Genomic DNA, 20479 nt, shown 5'->3' with positions numbered 1-20479 from the left:
TTTCCTCTAACCAGGTAGCTCTAATATCAGGTCTCCGTTTTGTGCACAGATCAGTTATCTCAAGACAATCATGTTAAACTTCTTCCAATTTGTCAATTTCAACATTCTCTTTTGGGAGTAATGTTGCTGGGTTAAGCACTGTACACATTTTCAATGACACATTTGGGGTCCCCAGGATAATCGCCTCATAACGAGTCAGCCTGGCACCTGTAAGGTACTGCGTTTTGGGTAAGTAAAACTTCAATGGAGTGAGGGACCGTGACTGTTAAAGAATGTCCCATCACAATGCTCTCACTCTGAGTGAGGCTCAGTCCAACCGCAGCGACTGAAGGCAGACAGCCTGGTAAAGCAAACTGGGTGCAACTGGGTCCAAAGTAGCTGACAAATATGCTACTGGGTGGTTTACATCACCATGGACTTGAGTCAAGACAGACAAAGAACATACATCACTCTCATGACAAAACAAAGTGAAGGGTTTTGTGTAGTCAGGCATTCCCAAAGCCGGGGCTTTGCATAGACTTTCTCTCAACTCAGAAAAAGCTTTCATACAGGCTTGATCCAACACTAAGGGATCAGTAACTTCTTTGTGAGTCAGTTTCTGGAATGGCTTTGAAATTACTAAAAAGGTGGGGATCCACTGGCGACAATAGCTTACCATTCCCAAAAACATCCTGACTTCTCTCTGTGTTGCTGGGGGATTCATCTGCAATAAGGCTGTGACCCTTTCTCTGGATATTTTCCTAATTCCTTTCTCAATGAAGTGACACAAATATTTCACCTCTTTCTGAGAGTACTGTCATTTTGCTGGGGACACTTTATGACCATTCTTCCCTAAATTATTCAGTAAGGCAATAGTATGATACTTGCATCCTTCTCTCGTCTTTGATGCGACTAACAAATCATCAGTGTACTGCACCAATGTTGATTGGAAAGGCATTTCCAATGACTCTGTGATCTTCTTCAAGATTTGGTTGAAAATAGAAGGTGACTCTGAAAACCATTGAGGAATTAGACACCAACAGTAGACTCAATCCAAAAATTGGAAAGAGAAAAGAAATTGACTATCCTCATGAAGAGGTACAGAAAAGAATGCTTGTGACAGGTCTATTACGGTGAACCAATCAGTATGGCATGGGACCTGAAACAAAATCACTGCTGGATTTGGCACTACGGGGCAACATTTAATTACAATATCATTTACTTTTCACAAATCCCGAACAATTCAAAATTTCGCACAGGGCATACGCAATCCCATTATCAGCGAGTTACATGGACTGCTAAACATCTCTTTCAAAACTCTTTAGTTTACAAATTCTGCAATTATGGGTGCGATCCCTTCAATTGTGACCTGTGTCATATGATACTGAGGAATCTGGGGGAAAAAAATGCTTTTGTCTTGACTGGGACCTTAACTGGCTCAACTCCTTTTATTAAACCAATGTCTTTTCCTGTAAGATCCCACACTTTCATTTTAACTGTTCCCTGTAAGTCAGAAGGAAGATCTCTCACTGTGAAAACCGGAAAGAAGCTAATCAGAAGGTACTCCTTGTTTACTGTCTCACAATCTGTTTCTGGAGTTGGGCCATCTTCATCCTCACTGTTTGTCTTGTTCAGAAAGTAACTGAGCATCGCGTTTTACACAAGTCCCTTCCTAGTAAGGATACTGGACTCAAGTCACAAACTACGAATTTGTGTAATCCTTTAAAGTTGCCAATTTTAACCTGAATTGGTTCTGTAATTGGGTTTGTCAAATACTGATTCGCGACTCCTACAATCTGGACCGTTTTTCCTGAAAGGGGCAAGTTTGGAACTTCTGCAGTTCTTACCGTAGAGCATGTAGCTCCTGTGTCAACCAAGAATGAAACTTTATGACCCATTACTTTTTCCTTTATATTTGGACCTTTCTGATCTAGCTTTAGGGAAGCTACAAGCACACCTTCTTCATCCGAATTCACACTCACCCAATCATCGTTTATTCCATTCTCACTGTGTAACAGGAATTGGTGCACTGTGTTATTACTCTGATTAAACCTTTGACCTGTGATCTGCTGAGTAAGCATTCCATGTTGCTGCTCCATTGGGGCTTGAGGTATTTCAATTTACTGTCTAGGTATCATTTGAACTTGTGGTTTCATTGTCTGTGACTGGGGCATCTGCAAAAGTGGCATTTGTACCTGTTGCATGGGCTGAAAACCTTGCATCTGATTCACATTGTTTTGAAAATTTGGATTATGACCAGACACTCTCGGTCCTCTCATGTATTGAAAAGAGTTGATGTCACTCGTTCGCTGAACAACACGTTCTGGTACTAACATCGGACACTCCCGCTTCAAATGTCTGAGCCATCAACACGCGTGACATGGCAACAATCTCTTCATTCCCTGCGCATCGTTCCGAACCACCACAGTATTCAAATCAGGGCTACGATTCCCATTTCCAATTCCTCCACGATCTCTACCACTTGCTTGATTCTGAAACACCCTGCTGCTGTTGTTGCAGAAAATTTCCCTGCATTCCTGTCTGTGCTGCTTTAAACTGCATCACCATTTCCTTTTTCTTTCAACTTTCTCTGTTTCAACTCAATCTCATCACTGCAGTACTTTGCATACTGCAATACCTCATCAATCAGCTTTGCTTCCCAGCAAATCAAATGACTCTTAATCATCTGGCTAATTTTAGGTCTCAGTCCTTCAACATATCTGAACACAAAATTAACCATGTCTTTCTGCTCAAATGTCTCTGTGCCACTGTAATGTTTGAACGCCTGCAACAATCTTTCGTAATATGCATGTATTGACTCTTTTTCTTCCTGGGCTCTCCTGTCTATTCTCTGCCAGTCAATGTTCTTGGGCGAAATTTGCATTTTCAAAAATTCAATCACCTTATAGTAACATTTTATTACATCAGGGGATGGTGCATCTGCTGCTGGATCTTTCTGAGGTTCTCTTGTTGGCCAATCTATACTCCTCTTACATTCAACCCATAAGTCTGCTGGAACTACTATCTCTAACAGGGTGTTCAAATCCTCCCACAGGCATTTTGTGAGTTTCACAAACCTGTCTGTCTGCTGTTACCATTTCACTGGCATCTCTCTCAACCTGGGATAATCATTTGTAAACAACAGAATGACACTACTGTTCCAAGCGACATGGACAAAATTCCCTCCTGGAATCTCTCTCATTGGAAGAATTTTCAGTGGGTCCTCGACCTGCTGCACATTTGCAGTAAGATTTGCAAAATCCCGTTTCTTGTTGTCTCTTTTCTTCACTCATCTGCCTTCCCAGTTGTCTAAAGCTCTCCATGGTTGAATGCTCTAGATTAATTTCCTAAGGTGAATTTTCATTCCTGGTATTCTCATGTTTTCAAAATCCTTGGAGTCAAAATCTAAGCTGTAACTCCTTTTCAAGTGCTTTGATTTCTGATGTACTATCACTGCTTTGTTAATAATCACCTTGCTTACGTATCGCAACTCGTCATCCTTGAATGCATCAATCCTGTCTAACCCCATGGTTCCCTCAATAAGGTCTTCTGCCTCTAGCCTAAGCCTGGTCAAATTCAGGGCACTTCCTCCGTTAGGATTTCCTTGAGTAGTACTCAACCTCTCTAACCATTCAGTTAACTGCTGAGCTGTCAAACCTTGTAACATAACGTTGTTGTGGCTCACACCTGGCACTTGCTGCAGTGTTAGATTTGGGGTTTCTGGTGTCACCATGCTTGGATTTGGACCTGTATATGATCGCACCTCATTATTTGGAGGAGTCTTGAAAGGACTTAGATGGATTAACGAACCTGTTCCATGAAATGTTGGTCTCATGGGAGATGTCATTCTTGCATTTGTGTAATATCTCTCCCTTTCTACACTCAGATTCAGAGATTTCTGCTCACTGTGCTCGTTATTTCCCTTGGCGAACAATGGTATGACTGGACCTTTGGTAACTGGTACTGACAATGCATCTGGACTTGGTCAGGAATTTGAATCTCTAGGGTGCACTATTCCAGTATTCTGATTTGTCAAGGTGAACGTCTCTGTCTGTGATCCTGTTATGGGGGGTGTATCTTGGAAATGTCTGTGACTGTATCAGGGACATCAAGTTCGGGGTAGACTCTATCTGGACCAATATTGGCTTCTGGTAAACTTGTCCTGTCGGTACTATCAAGTTTGTTGCAGCATCTACAATGGGTACATCAGGGTAAATTCTGGGAATATCCATTGCGCGGCATAGGCCTTTGAACTGTCGAAGTGACTGGAGAATTATGGCTAACCTGTATCTGGCTCTGGGTTGATTCAAATGATATAGGGGCTGTAGGATCTACACTGGTGTTTGAACTCCTGTTATGTGCTGCATATGGAGGGGGACGATTTCTCAATAACTGTAAAATTAACTCATCATCATCTGACTCTTCATCGTGTGTCAAACACTTCCTAGATTCTGCAGATTTCTGCTCTGTGTCATTAGAAGGATACAAATCCCTCTTTCTAGTGCTCTTTCTAGCGTCGTTCTCATTCTCTTGTGTAATTGCCTGAAACAACTTAATTCCATGTAAAGTCTCAGTTCTCCAAAATTTCCGATCACTATCCCATCTAGCCTCTGATAGTGTCTTCTCAGCTTTTCTTATTCTTCTCTCAAATTTCAATTGCTGTTGCTGTCTAGCCACTAGTTCCCAAATTGCTAAAGCTTCGAACTGTGGTTGTCTCGGAGGAGTTTTCAAACCATACAATACTCTCAAATTCTCTAGGCTCCTCAAATTAAATGTTTCATGGGCAGGAAACGCTAAACTCCCATCTTTCTCTGTCATTGTTTCAGCCAAAGAAATGGCGCAGTACCCTGCTCTCCAAATACAATATAGGTGAGTGTACCTTCCGGCGGTGTAAATTCTCCTATTCTCGTTAGAATATTTCCCGTAAGGCACTCTTTAAAGCTTTAAAAAATATAATCTTTAGTTATTTTTACGCTACTTTCAATCAAATTAGGAAGTGACTTTCAATCCCAAAATCCTTAGTGCCGACATTCTCAACCAATGACGCTTCACGGTTGTCCGCCAATCCATGCACGACTATTTTCACTAACCAACCTATCCCTGCGTGACTCTAATGACATCACACTCACATGTACAGCGGCTGACAAAGTCTTTCAGCTTGTCTTCCTGAACCCAGTCTCATGCAAACTAATGCAATATTATTGTGAGCACTAAACAAAATCAAAACCCAATTTGTGCGTGTACTACAGGTGGGGTAACACAATCGCTTCAGAAACCTTACGGATTTTTCACTCATGGCCTTTCGCTCTAACAGCTACTTTTTCTTTCTCAGTTTTCCTGATTCGCAAGCAAAATTCGAACTGCAAATTTTACTCTCAACTGATCAGTGGGTCTGTCCTGGTGCACATAGGACTCGCCAGATCTCAGTCGCAAACCTTTCACTCACTTTAACACGCTCTCTCGAGTTTGTCAACCACACCCAATTGATCTATTAAACCAGACAAATTACAACAATAAACCAAGTGTCTCATACACTTTTCAATATACTCCAGAGTCTTAGACCTCGCAGAGTCCGTATACCAACAACCATGTGGACAATTTATTTAGCACAAAGAGCCACACAGATGTGAAGTTCGACAACTTCCCTACTCTCACACTTCGCAGTACGCAAACTCCTTCAACTACTCTATTTGGGGTGCGCAAACTCCTTGAACACCTTTATTTGGAGTACGCAGACTCCCTAAACCCTCACAAACATCACAATTCACCTGCGATTTGCGTAAGCTATGCAAGTGCAAAACCTATTCCATTCACACTGTCACTAGAACACAGAGAACATCTTCAAACAATCATTGACAAGCTGCAAGGTTCTGGGAAAGTCAGTCTAAGTCCTTAGGGGCACATTTTCTCTCCACTTTGTATCATCGAATCTGAAAATCTGAACTTCCACCAATTTCTCTTACCCAATCTGCAAATTATTTTCTCTCTTTAAGGGACTAACCATTACCCCACTACCATCTCTGGGGACCAGCTATTTCTCAATGGGAAACTTTTGTGGTGGCCTCTTAAGGAGACGTAACCATTCTACTCTCTTACCTTCTCTAGAGGGCAAATGCAATTTGGCCTTACGATGATGGGCTCCTAAGGAGACTAACCATGTACCGGGCCTTTATGATGGGATCTTAAGGAGACTAACCATGTACTGGGCCTTTATGATGGGCCATTAAGGAGACTAACCATCCTCTGCTGCCATCTCTGTTAGTGCGTCTGACCTTATTTGGGTGCTTATGTTGCGCCGCGTGGTGCGGCGCGAGCCGAGCAATCGGCTCGCGCCGCGCAGCGCGTTCTCAGGACGTGGCGCGCCCCGAGTCTTCTTTGTACAGCGCGAGGCCCCAGATATTATTTTGGGCCTCGCTCTGCCTTCTGTTGTGTCCCTGTTCTCCCCTGACCCCTCCTTACCTGTTTCTTTTTCTTTCTTCTTCTTCTTTTTCTTCTTTACTTTTTCGAGGCATTTTCTGTCCTTTCTTTATGTCTTTCCCCCTTCCCATGTTACCTTTTTCTTCCCAGCATTCCTTGGTCCCTATTTTCTATGGTTCCTGTCCTATTCTATCCTATGTACTTTTTCCCTATCTAAAATGGTGTCTTTTTACTTCCTGTTGGTCACTTCCTGTTTCTTGGTATATAAGGGCTCTGTTTTCTCCCTTTCCTTGCGCTGCATCACTTTCTGCTCAGATTGTGTCTTCGCTCCTGATTCTTAGCCTTCGGTTCTGAATCTTTTCAATTTTGCAATTACCTGCATTTTGTTCCTGTTTGATCCCTGGTTTTGTTTTCGTTTCAGGAATCCATTTTTTGGAGGTTTTTTTTCCCTTTATTGGTTTTTTTTCCCTCTGGCACTAATTCTAAAGGGCACGGTCTGTTCTTGGCGTTTCCACTGCCTGCAGCACCGTGGCTACTAGAAAGAGTCGCCCTTTTCTGGGCCAAAGCCGAACCCTCAAGACCTACGCCACTAGATCTGCGGTTTCCAGGCACCAGCAGCACGTGAGTCGTGACAGAATGCAGCGCCAAACCATTCCGACATCTTCTGATACTATGGATGACACAGTGGCGGCGGCTGCAGATCCTGATTCATCTTTTTTGACTACTATTCAACAACAAGCTCAGGAATTGCAACAATTGCGCAACGAGAATGCGGTCTTACGACAGGCTTTGGCCCTCCGCCGTGGCGATGTTCCGACTATCTCCGCCTCAACGCCTCGCTTCTCTGGTGAACCAACTAAACTGCGTGAATTCCTGGATGCATTAACGGTTTACTTCGCCTTCAGACCTATCCAATTCTCTCATGACAGGACAAAGGTGGGATATCTTATTAGTGCATTATCCGGTCCTGCCTTGGCCTGGGCAACCCCGATGGTGTCATCCAACGATCCAGTATTGTCGGACTATTCTGCCTTCGTGACCCGCTTCAAACAAATGTTTAGTCGCCCAGGATTGGAAGCCTCGCAGAGGAAGCATTATGTGATATCCAGCAAGGTTCCCAGGATGTCCTCCGATATATTACACGTTTCCGTCAATTAGCGGCAGAGACCACTTGGGTGGAGCGTACCCTGGTAACTTTGTTTCGCAGAGGACTTAAGGAAGAAATTAAGGATGAATTAGTACATTCCACCAGAGTTGAAGATCTTCGTGGCCTCATGGATCAAGCACTTTCCATCGAGTATCGTCTTCAAGAACGACGAATGGAGAAGAGAAGGAGTAGAGGAGCGTCTCAGCCAAGCTCTTCACGGAAGTATCCACCTCATCCTGAGGAATCTCGTCCTCCTGCTAAAGATATAGAAGGGGAACCCATGCAAGTGGATACTGCTCGAGGGCCACTCTCTGCTAGTGAGAAGGAAGACAGACGGAAGAAGGGATTGTGCCTCTACTGTGGTTCTGCTGGTCACATGCTTCGTACATGTCCTGTACGTCCACCTAGACCCTTGGGAAACGCCACCTCCCGTCCTCTGTAAGAAGGGAGGGGACGGGATCATCGGCTATACCTTCTATCAGCTCATTCAACGACAATACAACTTACTTGTTCGTGTTACCAGTCATATTACAACTACCTGATGGCCGCCAAGAAAGAACTATGGCATTATTGGATTGTGGTGCTAGTGGTATATACATGGATAAGACATGGGCCACTAATCTGCAAATTCCCACTCAACCCAAAGACATTCCTGAACAAGTACACACCGTGGATGGATCTTTAATATCCTCAGGTCCAGTCGATACTACGACCTTGATGTTAAATTTACAGTTTGGTAATCATCAAGAACACCTCTCTTTTGATCTCATTTCATCTCCCAACCATACCATTATTCTCGGAATTCCATGGTTTACTAGACATAACCCATATGTGAACTGGGTAACCCGGACAATTTCTTTATCCTCACAGTTTTGTCAAGAAAATTGCTTTGCTTCCGATAAATATTGGTCACCAAACAGATTAACACCTATGAAGAGTACTACGGAGTATTCCATCAACACTGTCCAAGGGGTTCCTGAACATTATTTAGAGTTCCAAGACGTGTTTCAAAAACCATCCAGACCTGTATTACCTCCACATCGAGAGTACGATTGTGCTATTCCTTTGGAACCTGGAACAGTCGTTCCCTTTGGGAGGATGTATTCTCTCACGGAACCTGAAAAGGAAGTTCTTAAGGAGTATCTGGAGGAAAATGTACAGGGTGGTCTCATTGTTCCATCATCTTCTCCAGCAGGGGCTCCTCTCTTTTTTGTACCTAAGAAGACCAAAGATCTTCGTCCTTGCATAGACTTTCGAGGCCTAAACAAGATAACTATAAAGGATCGTTATCCTTTGCCCCTCATTAAGGATATTTTAGAGGCAGTCAGAGGGGCTCAACGTTTTACCAAGTTGGATCTTCGGGGAGCTTACCACCTTTTACGTATAAAAGAAGGAGACGAGTGGAAAACAGCATTCAGGACACCGTTCGGTCATTTTGAATATAAAGTCATGCCCTTTGGTCTTACGAACGCTCCTGCTATATTTCAAAGGTTTATGGACTCAATATTTTCCGATCTCTTGAACCAGACACTCGTAATCTACTTGGACGACATCCTTATTTTTTCCAGACACCCCGAACTCCATTCTTCTCATGTGAAACAAGTCCTTCACAGACTCCGAGCACATCAACTATTCTGTAAACCCGAAAAGTGTGAGTTCGATAAGACGGAAGTCAAATATCTGGGTTATCATTTAAGTTCCACCGGCATAGCTATGGACCTAGAAAAGGTACAAGCAATTCTAGAGTGGCCTTCTCCCTCGTCTATCAAAGAAACACAATGTTTCCTAGGATTAGCAAATTTTTACCGACAGTTCATTCAAGACTTTGCTAAACAGACCAGCCATATAACCCATACCTTAAAGAAGGAAAATCTAAAACAGGGGTTTGTCTGGACCCAGGCGGCTGAAACAGCTTTTCAAGAATTAAAGAAGGCATTCACTCAAGCTCCCATCTTGAGACATCCAGATACCAATAAACAGTTTATCGTAGTTACCGATGCTTCCGAAAAAGCTATTGGAGCAATCTTGCTTCAACTTCAAGAAGATGATGGTCTTGAACATCCTGTTTTCTATTTGTCCCATATTCTCTCTTCAGCTGAACAACATTACTCAGTACTAGAAAGAGAGTTGTTAGCTCTGAAGACAGCCTGCATCGAATGGAGACAGTTTCTGATGGGATCCAAGGAGCCTTTCGAGGCGAGAACAGATCACCGTAATCTGCAATGTCTACGTAATTTTGCATGCCAAAATAGTCGCCAGGCGCGTTGGGCCTTTTTCTTTAGTCAGTATGACTTTTACATCACCTATATTCCTGGATCTCAAAACATTCTGGCTGATGCTCTGTCTCGACGCTATCCAGATTGTACTCCTTCCCCATCTCAGTTTCTACTGGAGCCTAGTAAGATCATTGGAGTTGCTCAATCTTTTCTGGATGAGGTACAACTGGAGTATTCCAGCCTGTCTAATAGTGAAATAGAGAAATTAAGAACCTTTTTATGCAAGAAAGAAGGATTCTTTTTTCATCAGAAGCTGTTATTCCTCCCTACTAACAGAGTGCGAGACAAAGCATTACAGATGTGCCATGATTCACCGGTTGCTGGACATAGAGGTATTAAGGCCACACAAGAACTTCTTTCGCGATCTTTCTGGTGGCCTACCTGGAAATCAGATGTCGAAAGATATGTTCAGGCTTGTCCCATATGTGCCCAAGTCAAGATTCCCCGTAGCAGACCTGCAGGATTACTACAGCCTTTGCCAGTTCCACCAACGCCATGGCATACTATTTCCACTGACTTTATGTGTTCACTTCCGCCATCAGCTGGAAACCAGGTTATCATGGTCACTGTTGATTCTTTCACTAAGATGGCCCACTTTACTGCTCTAAAGAAATTACCAACATCCCAAGAATTGAGCCAGATATTTATCGACCATATTTTCCGTCTCCATGGACTTCCACATACCATTGTGTCTGACAGGGGTCCCCAGTATATTTCCCGGTTTTGGAAACATTTTTGCAAGACACTAAATATCAATATAGCACTATCATCCGGTTTCCATCCTCAGACCAATAGACAAACTGAGCGTTTGAATCAAGGACTAGAACAATACCTTCGTTGTTTTTGTAATTCCACCCAAAGCAACTGGAACACTTATCTTCCTATTGCTGAATATTCCTACAACAATTCTGTCCATAGTGCCTCCAAGGTCACTCCCTTTTTCTGTTCCTATGGCTATCATCCGACCTCTTTTCCTACTGCTCCTCAATCTACCTCTCCTCTGCCTGCCATTACATCTTTTTCCAAACGTCTCCTGCAACTCCATAAGCTAATTAGATCTAATTTATTGCACACTAAGAGATATATGAAGAGGATCGCTGATAAGAAACGTGGACCCACTCCTGATTATCACCCTCAGGATAAAGTCTGGCTTTCTTCCAAATTCTTGCCCTCTCGCCTTTCTCTGAATAAGTTCACGCCTCGCTATTATGGGCCTTTTCGTATTCTTCAGTTGCTCAATCCTGTCACTGTTCGTCTTCGCTTGCCTCATACTTGGAAAATTCATCCGGTCTTTCATGTATCCCAACTCAAACCTTATGTCCCTGATCCTTTCTCTCGTCAGTTTCCTTGTCCTCCTCCTGTGTTGGTGAATGATGTCCCTGAATATGAGGTTCAAGAAGTTTGTGACTCTCGCCTTTTTCACCGGCGTCTTCAGTATTTGATTCACTGGAAGGGTTATCCTCTTAGTGAATGCTCTTGGGAAGATGCTTCTTCTGTTCACGCCCCTCTTTTGATTTCTCGTTTTCATCGTTTGTTTCCCTTCAAACCTAGACCTTCGGGGGGGGACCTACTGTTGCGCCGCGCAGCGCGTTCTCAGGACGCGGCGCGCCCCGAGTCTTCTTTGTACAGCGCGAGGCCCCAGATATTATTTTGGGCCTCGCTCTGCCTTCTGTTGTGTCCCTGTTCTCCCCTGACCCCTCCTTACCTGTTTCTTTTTCTTTCTTCTTCTTCTTTTTCTTCTTTACTTTTTCGAGGCATTTTCTGTCCTTTCTTTATGTCTTTCCCCCTTCCCATGTTACCTTTTTCTTCCCAGCATTCCTTGGTCCCTATTTTCTATGGTTCCTGTCCTATTCTATCCTATGTACTTTTTCCCTATCTAAAATGGTGTCTTTTTACTTCCTGTTGGTCACTTCCTGTTTCTTGGTATATAAGGGCTCTGTTTTCTCCCTTTCCTTGCGCTGCATCACTTTCTGCTCAGATTGTGTCTTCGCTCCTGATTCTTAGCCTTCGGTTCTGAATCTTTTCAATTTTGCAATTACCTGCATTTTGTTCCTGTTTGATCCCTGGTTTTGTTTTAGTTTCAGGAATCCATTTTTTGGAGGTTTTTTTTCCCTTTATTGGGGTTTTTTCCCTCTGGCACTAATTCTAAAGGGCACGGTCTGTTCTTGGCGTTTCCACTGCCTGCAGCACCGTGGCTACTAGAAAGAGTCGCCCTTTTCTGGGCCAAAGCCGAACCCTCAAGACCTACGCCACTAGATCTGCGGTTTCCAGGCGCCAGCTGCACGTGAGTCGTGACAGCTTATCTTTAATTCATAAGTGGACGTGTTAGAGGTTCGATGGACCTTTCGACTGTGCTTAGAGTAAATCCCACCATAAGACTATATTTCAATACAAATCAATAACAATATCAAGCAACAGTATCAATAATCTTTGGAGTCAGTAATTTCACGCACCATGACCCCCTTGGCCATGAATAACCACACCTTTCTTGTAAAAGTTGGAATGTTTTTTCGCTATATTAACAATGCTATTATCATGTTACTTAGTCTCAAAATCAAATGATATACATACAAAAACAACACTGGTTGACCAAATCTTCTAAAGAACCTCAACTTAACCAAAGTGTGAATTATTAAGCACTTTAGAACTACAGTACAAATCAATAACAAGAAAAAGTGCGTGATAGAAATAGCATACATTTGGATTCAGCAACTGAGTTACATCTATTAATTATGAATAGCAATCTATTAACATTTTAGGATCTTCCCTCTCTAACCTTCTGATTAGAATAACATGTTTGGACTTCATGCAAAACAATTTAGTCAACACAAATTTGGAAAAACATCTAGCTATGGCTCTATCAAAGGCACATTACATCAAACAAATAACAATTGATTAATACTTTCCTCTGTATGGATCAGGAAGCTGCGACTGTCTTCTTCAATTGGACATCTGTTCGGTCAACATCAGCATCGGACCATGAAATGAATGGTTCAGAACAGGGGACTCTAAGCTATCCAAACCATTTGTAAGTGCGATCTGAGGAATCATTATTCAGCATCAAAGTTTAAACAATTAAGTTAAAGATAGAACTCTCTAAGTAGCAGAATCAAATTGGAGATGAGCATGCTTCTTCAGCAGAAACTGAAAAATGGAATGAGCATGAACGATGAGAATAATCGGAATGGCGCTTTTCTCTCTGTGCAATCAGACTAAGTTAAAATCATCTAAAACACTTACCATGTCGCCATTGGTCAAAGAATTGTACATTTATATTTAGTCCAATTAAAGCAGAACTTCAAATCTAAGATATAACTAAACAGTCTTTCACATGTCGATGATTGGCTCCTCTTCTCCTGTTCCCATCGTCAGACTTGCCAGGTAACAATTTTGTATCTCTCTGTTCTTCAGTAAGTGCATCCATTGTTAGTTCCTAGGAACATTGCTTTCTCACACACTTAACTTTACATTGTAACAATAGCTAATACAGCGTATTCTAGCAAGCAGTTCTCATGGGAAACGAAAACATCTACTAGTTTTTGGTCAACTCAGTGAAAAGAACAATTCAGGTATTAATTTCTCCAAGCGAACATTTTCTCACAGCATTATCTTACCAGTACAGTTTAACATGAGGATGTGCAACAAGACCCAAAACCTCACTAACTTAAGGCCTACAATTCAATAAAGCAAATACATACTAAGTAATCATTAATATACATGCCACTACATTGATCTAAACATGAGCACATCAATTCATTTTAATAAGCAATTAATAAGGACACTTTGTGATTACTGATGGCCACTCAAGTAGGCATAATTTCCAAGTTGTGCATTATTGTCTATATTAAGTCAAATTCTATTCAGATTCAACATTTAGAACACATGAATATTTATTAGTGAAAATTCAGCGTTCACAGTATTACCCAAATCAAAAATATAAATAAAACAGTTTTGATTTGTACTTGGCTTGCTCGCCAATATACCTACTTTATATTGTTTTGTTACTACCCAAGTTGTATTTATAAAATTGACCTTTGGTCCTGAAGTTTGACCCATTATCCGGAAATTTTATAGTCACTGCCCTGAATTTACCACTATGGCAGGCGGTTACCCTAGTTACTTGTAAGACCTTTGGGTTTTTGCTGTTCCATGTAAAGTGTTATTAACTATTATTTTATATATATATATATATATATATATAGGTATATATATATATATATATATATATACACACACATATATATATTCGCATAAAGAGAGAGCGAGAGTCTTTATAAGCCTGTAATTAGTGTCCCATTCGGAAAAGCAGATACTACCTGCTTTCGGGTTAATTCTAGAAGCATAACATATTAAAATATAATAATGTATAGAATACATTTTCTTCTAAACCTAAGTAATTGCTATTAAACTCAAAAAAAGAACGGCCTCCGGTATCTTGTTTGAGAAAAGTCAGACATGCAAATGTTGTTTTGTCCTGTTGTAAAAGTTGCATATTTCATAATGAACTCCCGTTCCAACATGGATATCTCGTTGAACTACAGCAGACTCACTCATTGGAAGCTGGCATTACAGGTGTTTCTACGTTCCACTCAAAGACATACAGTACGACCATTCACAGGCGCTATGGCTCCCCAAAACACGCACGCAATGAATCCAGAAGATAACTGTTTTCTAAATGTATCGATTCTCTTTTTGTTCTCTAACGTAAAAAAATAGATTGAAAATTACTACACATTTAAATATGAATCATATGTAGTTTTAATTTTTAAAACTGACAGATATTAAACATTTTTCATCATAACGCACTACCGCATTCCTATCTCCCTACATAAGGGTTTACGACAACTGGACTTACCAATATGGCCACCACACAAGTAGCTTTCATTTATGGACAAGAACAGACGCTAGCTGGGAAAGTTAAAGCAACTGTGCTACGGTGGGGGCGGGAACCGTGCAGACGGTGACCTCTCGTCAGCAAGTAAAAGGGGGACTTGCCTCACCCCTCCACCTATCACCGAGCGCACAAGTAAACGTAGACGCTGATTGGATGTTTTTCGGCTAGCGGAATACTTTGGTTGGAGGTTCTACATGCCGCTTATTATTCTGTCTCCCCCTCTTTCGTTTGTGATAGGAGAGTCTGAGGATAAGCTTGTAAATCGGAGGTCACCAGGAAGAAACCATGGCTGCTCTAATGAGAATGTCCCGCGGTGTGCTCAGCAGTTACTGCAAGCAAGGCAGTTTTGCAATGGGTAAGATTTCTGCTCCTCCCTCCCACATGATAATTGTCATTCAGCGACTGCGCTATATAGAGCCCTTCGGTACGGTTATAGTGTCAATGTCAGGTCTCTCAGATACACAAGCTTGCATTAGCCACTCATTTTTACATTAACCTAAATACATTTATCTTCTTGCGACACTGCATACTATAGTTGTAACACTGTAGCTTGATTTTTGCATTTTTTTAAATTAGTGCTAATTTCTGTAACTTTGCAGCCTGTGATTTTTCTTGAAGCGAAAGAGTTTCGATTAACACTTTTGTTAATTTTTTGGGGGTTAATTTTCTTTGTTAATGCTGACTGTCATTAGTTTTTAGTTCAGTCGAGTATTTTGGTGAAAATGTATGAATAGTCATTACTGTGGAATACGCGGTCAATCAGATATTTGTTGAAAGCATTTAAACTCAGTTACGTTACAGTTCATTTAATTTTTTAGAGTAACCTGCTACGGCGCATTCTTGTGCTTGTCGCCCTGGTACTGAAATATTTGACGGTGTGCTGCATGTCTTCCAGCAATCACTGATCAGTCAAGAAAGACGCCCATTCTTCTACTTATGAAAGAGACCCTACGGGGGAAGAAGCCCTTACGCCAATCAGAGTGTGTTCCAGTTTAAGACCTTGACAGTGAGGCAGCTTGTCTACTCTGTCGCATATAGGTGTGCAGGCTGTCATTCACTTTGCCAGCTTGCTAAGGAGGCGTGTCATTTTCAGTTTCAAGGACTTCAGACTTCTGATTTTACATGGGTGGAGGGCAAATACATGGATTTGCTTATTTTACGGCACGTTTCTGATACAGCGCGTATCAGCAATTAAGCGTCGTGCTTTACTGTACATTTTAGCTTTAGGTAAACCAGCGCAAGCAAAATTTTACTGAACTGTAATGATATTTATACAAATAAAGGCGGCTATAAATCTGAGACTATCATTCAGAGTCCCAGCTAAACACATACCTCTTTGTATAGGATGGTGGTCAGTGTACGCCGTAGTGCCTTCTTCACATTTTTTTGTTTGTTATTGAAGCGAACCATTTGTTCACGAATTGCTCCCACGCTATGTAAAATAAATAATGGAATTTCTTGTTCTATGTTTTTTTGGCCTAGTGAATTTTTTTTTTTTTTTCCCCTTCTCACCTGCCATCAACATGTATTGATGTTTCAAGTATAAAATGTGAACTCTTCCCACCAAATAGCGATAGTATAAATTGTAATAGCCCACTTTGACTACGGGATTGGCACACCATGATAGATTACGGGAAAAAAGCTATCATGGCGTCGTCTTCTCAACACAATTTTGTTTTGGTAATGGAAAAAAACGTTTTTGTCAATATGCAGTTGATCTTATTGCTGCTCATAATTAACTTGTCTAAGTCGTATCCACTTCCTTTGCCCCGGAATACCTTTTCTTATTGGCATTAGATGAAGGTTCTCAGACTTAAACAAGAAGACAGGTTTGATTGTTCTAAATCAACTGCGAGAGAGGGAACTAAACTGGAGGGTGATGAGAAGTACTTCAGAGGACACTCAACCTTGTGTGTCCATACCGGGAATGAATACCCTCGTGGAGTCTGTGATGGCACAGTAAAGGAGAACCAACCGCATTTAATGCTCTTGTATCTCTTCCACAAGCTTTGACACTAGTTTGTATGATCATTCAAGAAGAAGTGTGTGTGTTAACTTATAGAGCATGTGTTTAGATCTTCTGTCTCATCAAGCCATTTGTTGTACCTGTGTATCCAGCGGATGTAAGGGGAGTGCAAGTGCTCTGCCACGGCGTTTTACCTGGTGTCTCGAACGAGTAATGGACGGTATTTCTGGGTGAAAGGTCATGTTTGTCAGGAAGCCAAATATCTGTCTGTCATGTATTTGTTACTAACAAAAAAAAGAAAACTAAAAACAACTCACCCAACGTGGTAATAGTTGGAGTTTCAAACCCTCAAACACAGAATCCTTTTGGCGGAAGTGCAGTTTAGTAGCCCCCAACTCAAGAAATTATACCAAACCCTGGGAAGTTGGGTTTTAGCATGCATTTATTGTGATATACACTACTGGCCGTGCCTAATAGGCAGTTATAGTTTGCACCATGTTTCAATAGGATTTTTTTTTTTGACTTGCCTGTATCTTTGGCGTTGTTTGACAAATCCTCACAAACTTTCCCCAAAAAAGGTGCACCAGTGATTCTTGTTGCACATGGAAAGTTTCAGGGTGATCTGTCAAGCGGGGGGGGGGGGGCTGAGAAAAGGGGGGGGATTAAAAAAAAGTGCGTTTCCCATGTTAATTACCATAGAAGTTTTGAATGACTACAGCCTGAACTTCTGGATGGAATTACACTAACTTTGTCAGAAAGCTAGATTTTGTTCTGGAGATATTGATTTTGTTATGTGGTGTAAATTCATTCAGTAGTTTTTGAGATATTAAAAGGGAAAGAAACTTATATCACTAAGGCAGCAAATCTTTCACAATTATTTTGGTGAATAGATTTGCCAATGCGAATGGTGTGATTGGCTGGCCCGCAACCTGAGCAGAAAGTTGCAGGCGCCATTTTAGGTAATGGGGCATGGTCCCCGGGTTGACTATTAAAATCAATAGTGATATAAGAGGTCAGGGTCGAGGTACCCTGACCCTATGTTTGGCGTATAGCGATCTTTGAGGGACCCCGAGATGTATAATATGTCAAGAAATGGGTATTTTTCCCCCATGCACGATAGTCGTGAATTCGTTGCGAACGTCACTGTGGCCCCCATGTAACATTGCAAAGAATTCACGAATAACGCTAACATTAAAAAATAAATAAAATAAAAAAAAACATTCACAGACTCATTCAGAAACTAATTCATTCACACATAGATGCGTTCAGAGACTCATGCACCCTCTAGCAGACCTTCTCAGACACTCACGCACCCCAACACTCATGAACCCACTCGGAGACCCATGCACCCACTGAGATACTCATGCACACACTTGCACACTCATAGAGCCACTTAGAGACTTATGCATGCGTGGTTGGGTGGCTATAGAGGGTTGGCTGCAGGGCCTATGGCCAGGCCCTGCAGCCAACACCTGGTGCACACGGGAAAATGCCTTGCGTGGCGCAGGGTTGGATAGTTATAGCGGGTTGGCCGCAAGTGACCGTGCATGGCGGTGGTTGCATTAACTTATATTAATGAAAATTACTTTACTTTAAAATAAAACCATAGAAATTTACTGAACAAACCAAAGGTTACAGGGAAGTTATAGTTATGAAATAGAATTTAAAAAAACCCATAGAAATTCACTTAAACCCAAGGTTACAGGTAGATTATAGTAAGCAGGGGTGTGGAATTTATTAAAATATCTACTTGTCCAGGGGACAGGTTGCTTCTCAAATCTACTTGTCCTGTAAAAGGATCTACTTGTCCCTTTGGTGCCATGTAGTGTGGCGACAAATTATGGCAGCAATTAATAGCCTCTCTGATTATGCCAGGGCTACTACCATAGTAGGGCTTGAATACTTGGAATTTCAATCCCCACTGTAGCAGATCTGCATACTGGGGCTGGAGGAAGCAGAAAGCAATAGTTCCAGGGCTGGAATGCCTTTGAGTCTGCAAACCTACTAACCTGCATGTTTTAAAGATTTTTACCAGCTTCTCTCTAATATTTTCCCATAATAAGAAAGGTTGGACATTTACTCCTGACAATGGCAGAATTAGAACTTCTTCCAGGGTTGGGAAGAAAGTGCTGGAGGGAAAATGAACTTGCAAATGCTCAATAGATTTTCACATGAGCAAATCTACACATCGTATTTACCCACGCTAAAATACAGTTCACAAATATTTTATAGGGGTACAACATATACCATGGGTGCACTTTTGTGACTTTCTTTAAGAATTTGGGGCCACAAGTAGGTAGGTTCAGATTTGTGACCTGCAAATTGTGAGTCGCAAATCCAAATGTAGGATGGTGTCCTTGACACCATCTGTGATTCGCAAGGGCTTCGCAAATGCCCACATCATGAATAATCATGAGGTGGGTCGCAATTTGCGACCCCCTCACGAATGGTGGCCTGCTGGAGACAGCAGACCACCATGTCTGTGACTGCTTTTCAATAAAGCAGTTTTTTTTTGGGTTTTTTTGTAATGCAGCCCGTTTTCCTTAAAGGAAAACGAGATGCATAACAAAAACGAAAAATGAAACATTTTCGTTTCATTTTTTCAGAGCCGGCAGTGGTCCGCAGGACCACTGCTTGCTCTGAAAAAATGTTTACAGTGACATTCACAATGGGAAAGGGGTCCCATAGGGATCCCTTCCCTTTTGCGAAAGTGTTAGCACCCATTTGAAATGGGTGCAAACTGCGATTGGTGTGCACCCGCATTCGCGGTCACAAAACAATCCTACATTGCACTGCGAGTTGCAATTAGGAAGGGAACACCCCTTACTAATTGCGAGTCGCAAACCCGTTTTGTGATTCGGTAACCAGGTTACTGAATCGCAAAACTGGGTTTGTGCATCGCAATGTGCTTTTTGCACGTCGCAAACAGCGAAAGTCGCTGTTTGCGACATGCAAAAAGCTACCTACATGTGGGTCTTGGTCCCTAATTAGGTCTGGTGTTAACAAAGACATTTTGTTTTTATTAAACTTCTATTTCTCTCTCTTTCGGCTGGCTTTACTGTGAGTGATCGCATTCTGCTCTTCCACAAGGAGCATATTGCCACACAAAGTAGTTTTGTTCAGTGTCAGGAACTACAGTGGCAATCAGTGACGTAACGAAACTGGAGGGTGCCCCTTTGCAAAGAACATGGAGGAGCCCCCTCTCCAGACTCACTCAGGGCAGGTGCTGTGCTGACGGGGCCCCCTGGAGGGCGGCTGCGGGGCCTTTGTTATGCCGCTGGTGGCAACGCGTGCTTTAAGAGTTCAAAAACTTTTTTTGGGGGGGTTTGCCAATGTTTGTTACAATGTTGAGTGCCTGGTAGCTCCCACAACAATAAAGTGTTACAAAAGCCATGTCAAAACAAGACACGCATTGATGAAACTAAAAGACTTATAAAAATATGTCAGATCAGTTGGCTTTGTCAGTGTTTGTTTATTTTCATGCTTCCCATAATCGTGTTGAAAATGGTTACACTGATTTTCCATTAGAAATATTTTTGGGAAATACTAGCATGCATCAACACATTTTACTAAATGACACTTCATTTGCATATAATCAAAGAGCATTCTGGGAGCATTATACTTAGCCTCTTAGCCTAAACTTTTCAAACATGTGTGTACACGTTTTTGTTTTTTTGTACTGGAACCAACGTCAGTAGTGAAGTGTGACCTTAAAACATTTATTTACAGCACGCACCCTAATAATGTAGGCTTTCAAATAATGAACCATAAATACAAGTTCGAACAGCATTATCTTTTGG

General features: G+C 41.8%; 1 protein-coding gene across 1 annotated transcript in view; it reads left to right on the top strand.

Moving 5' to 3' along the window:
• The first annotated feature begins 14912 nt into the window (after window positions 1-14912).
• The window catches only part of HIBADH (3-hydroxyisobutyrate dehydrogenase), a 410015-nt gene continuing 404448 nt past the window's right edge, over window positions 14913-20479 (top strand). Inside the window, exon 1 of the mRNA XM_069211443.1 lies at window positions 14913-15068. Coding sequence (XP_069067544.1) covers window positions 14999-15068 — 70 coding nt within the window. The 5' untranslated portion in view covers window positions 14913-14998. The remainder of the gene's footprint in view (window positions 15069-20479) is intronic.

The sequence above is a fragment of the Pleurodeles waltl genome, chromosome 10 (genome assembly GCF_031143425.1).
Source record: "Pleurodeles waltl isolate 20211129_DDA chromosome 10, aPleWal1.hap1.20221129, whole genome shotgun sequence".
In the NCBI taxonomy this organism is placed as follows: Eukaryota; Metazoa; Chordata; class Amphibia; order Caudata; family Salamandridae; genus Pleurodeles; species Pleurodeles waltl.
Note: the sequence above shows the minus strand (reverse complement) of the source record. Positions and strands in the feature narration are given on the sequence as shown.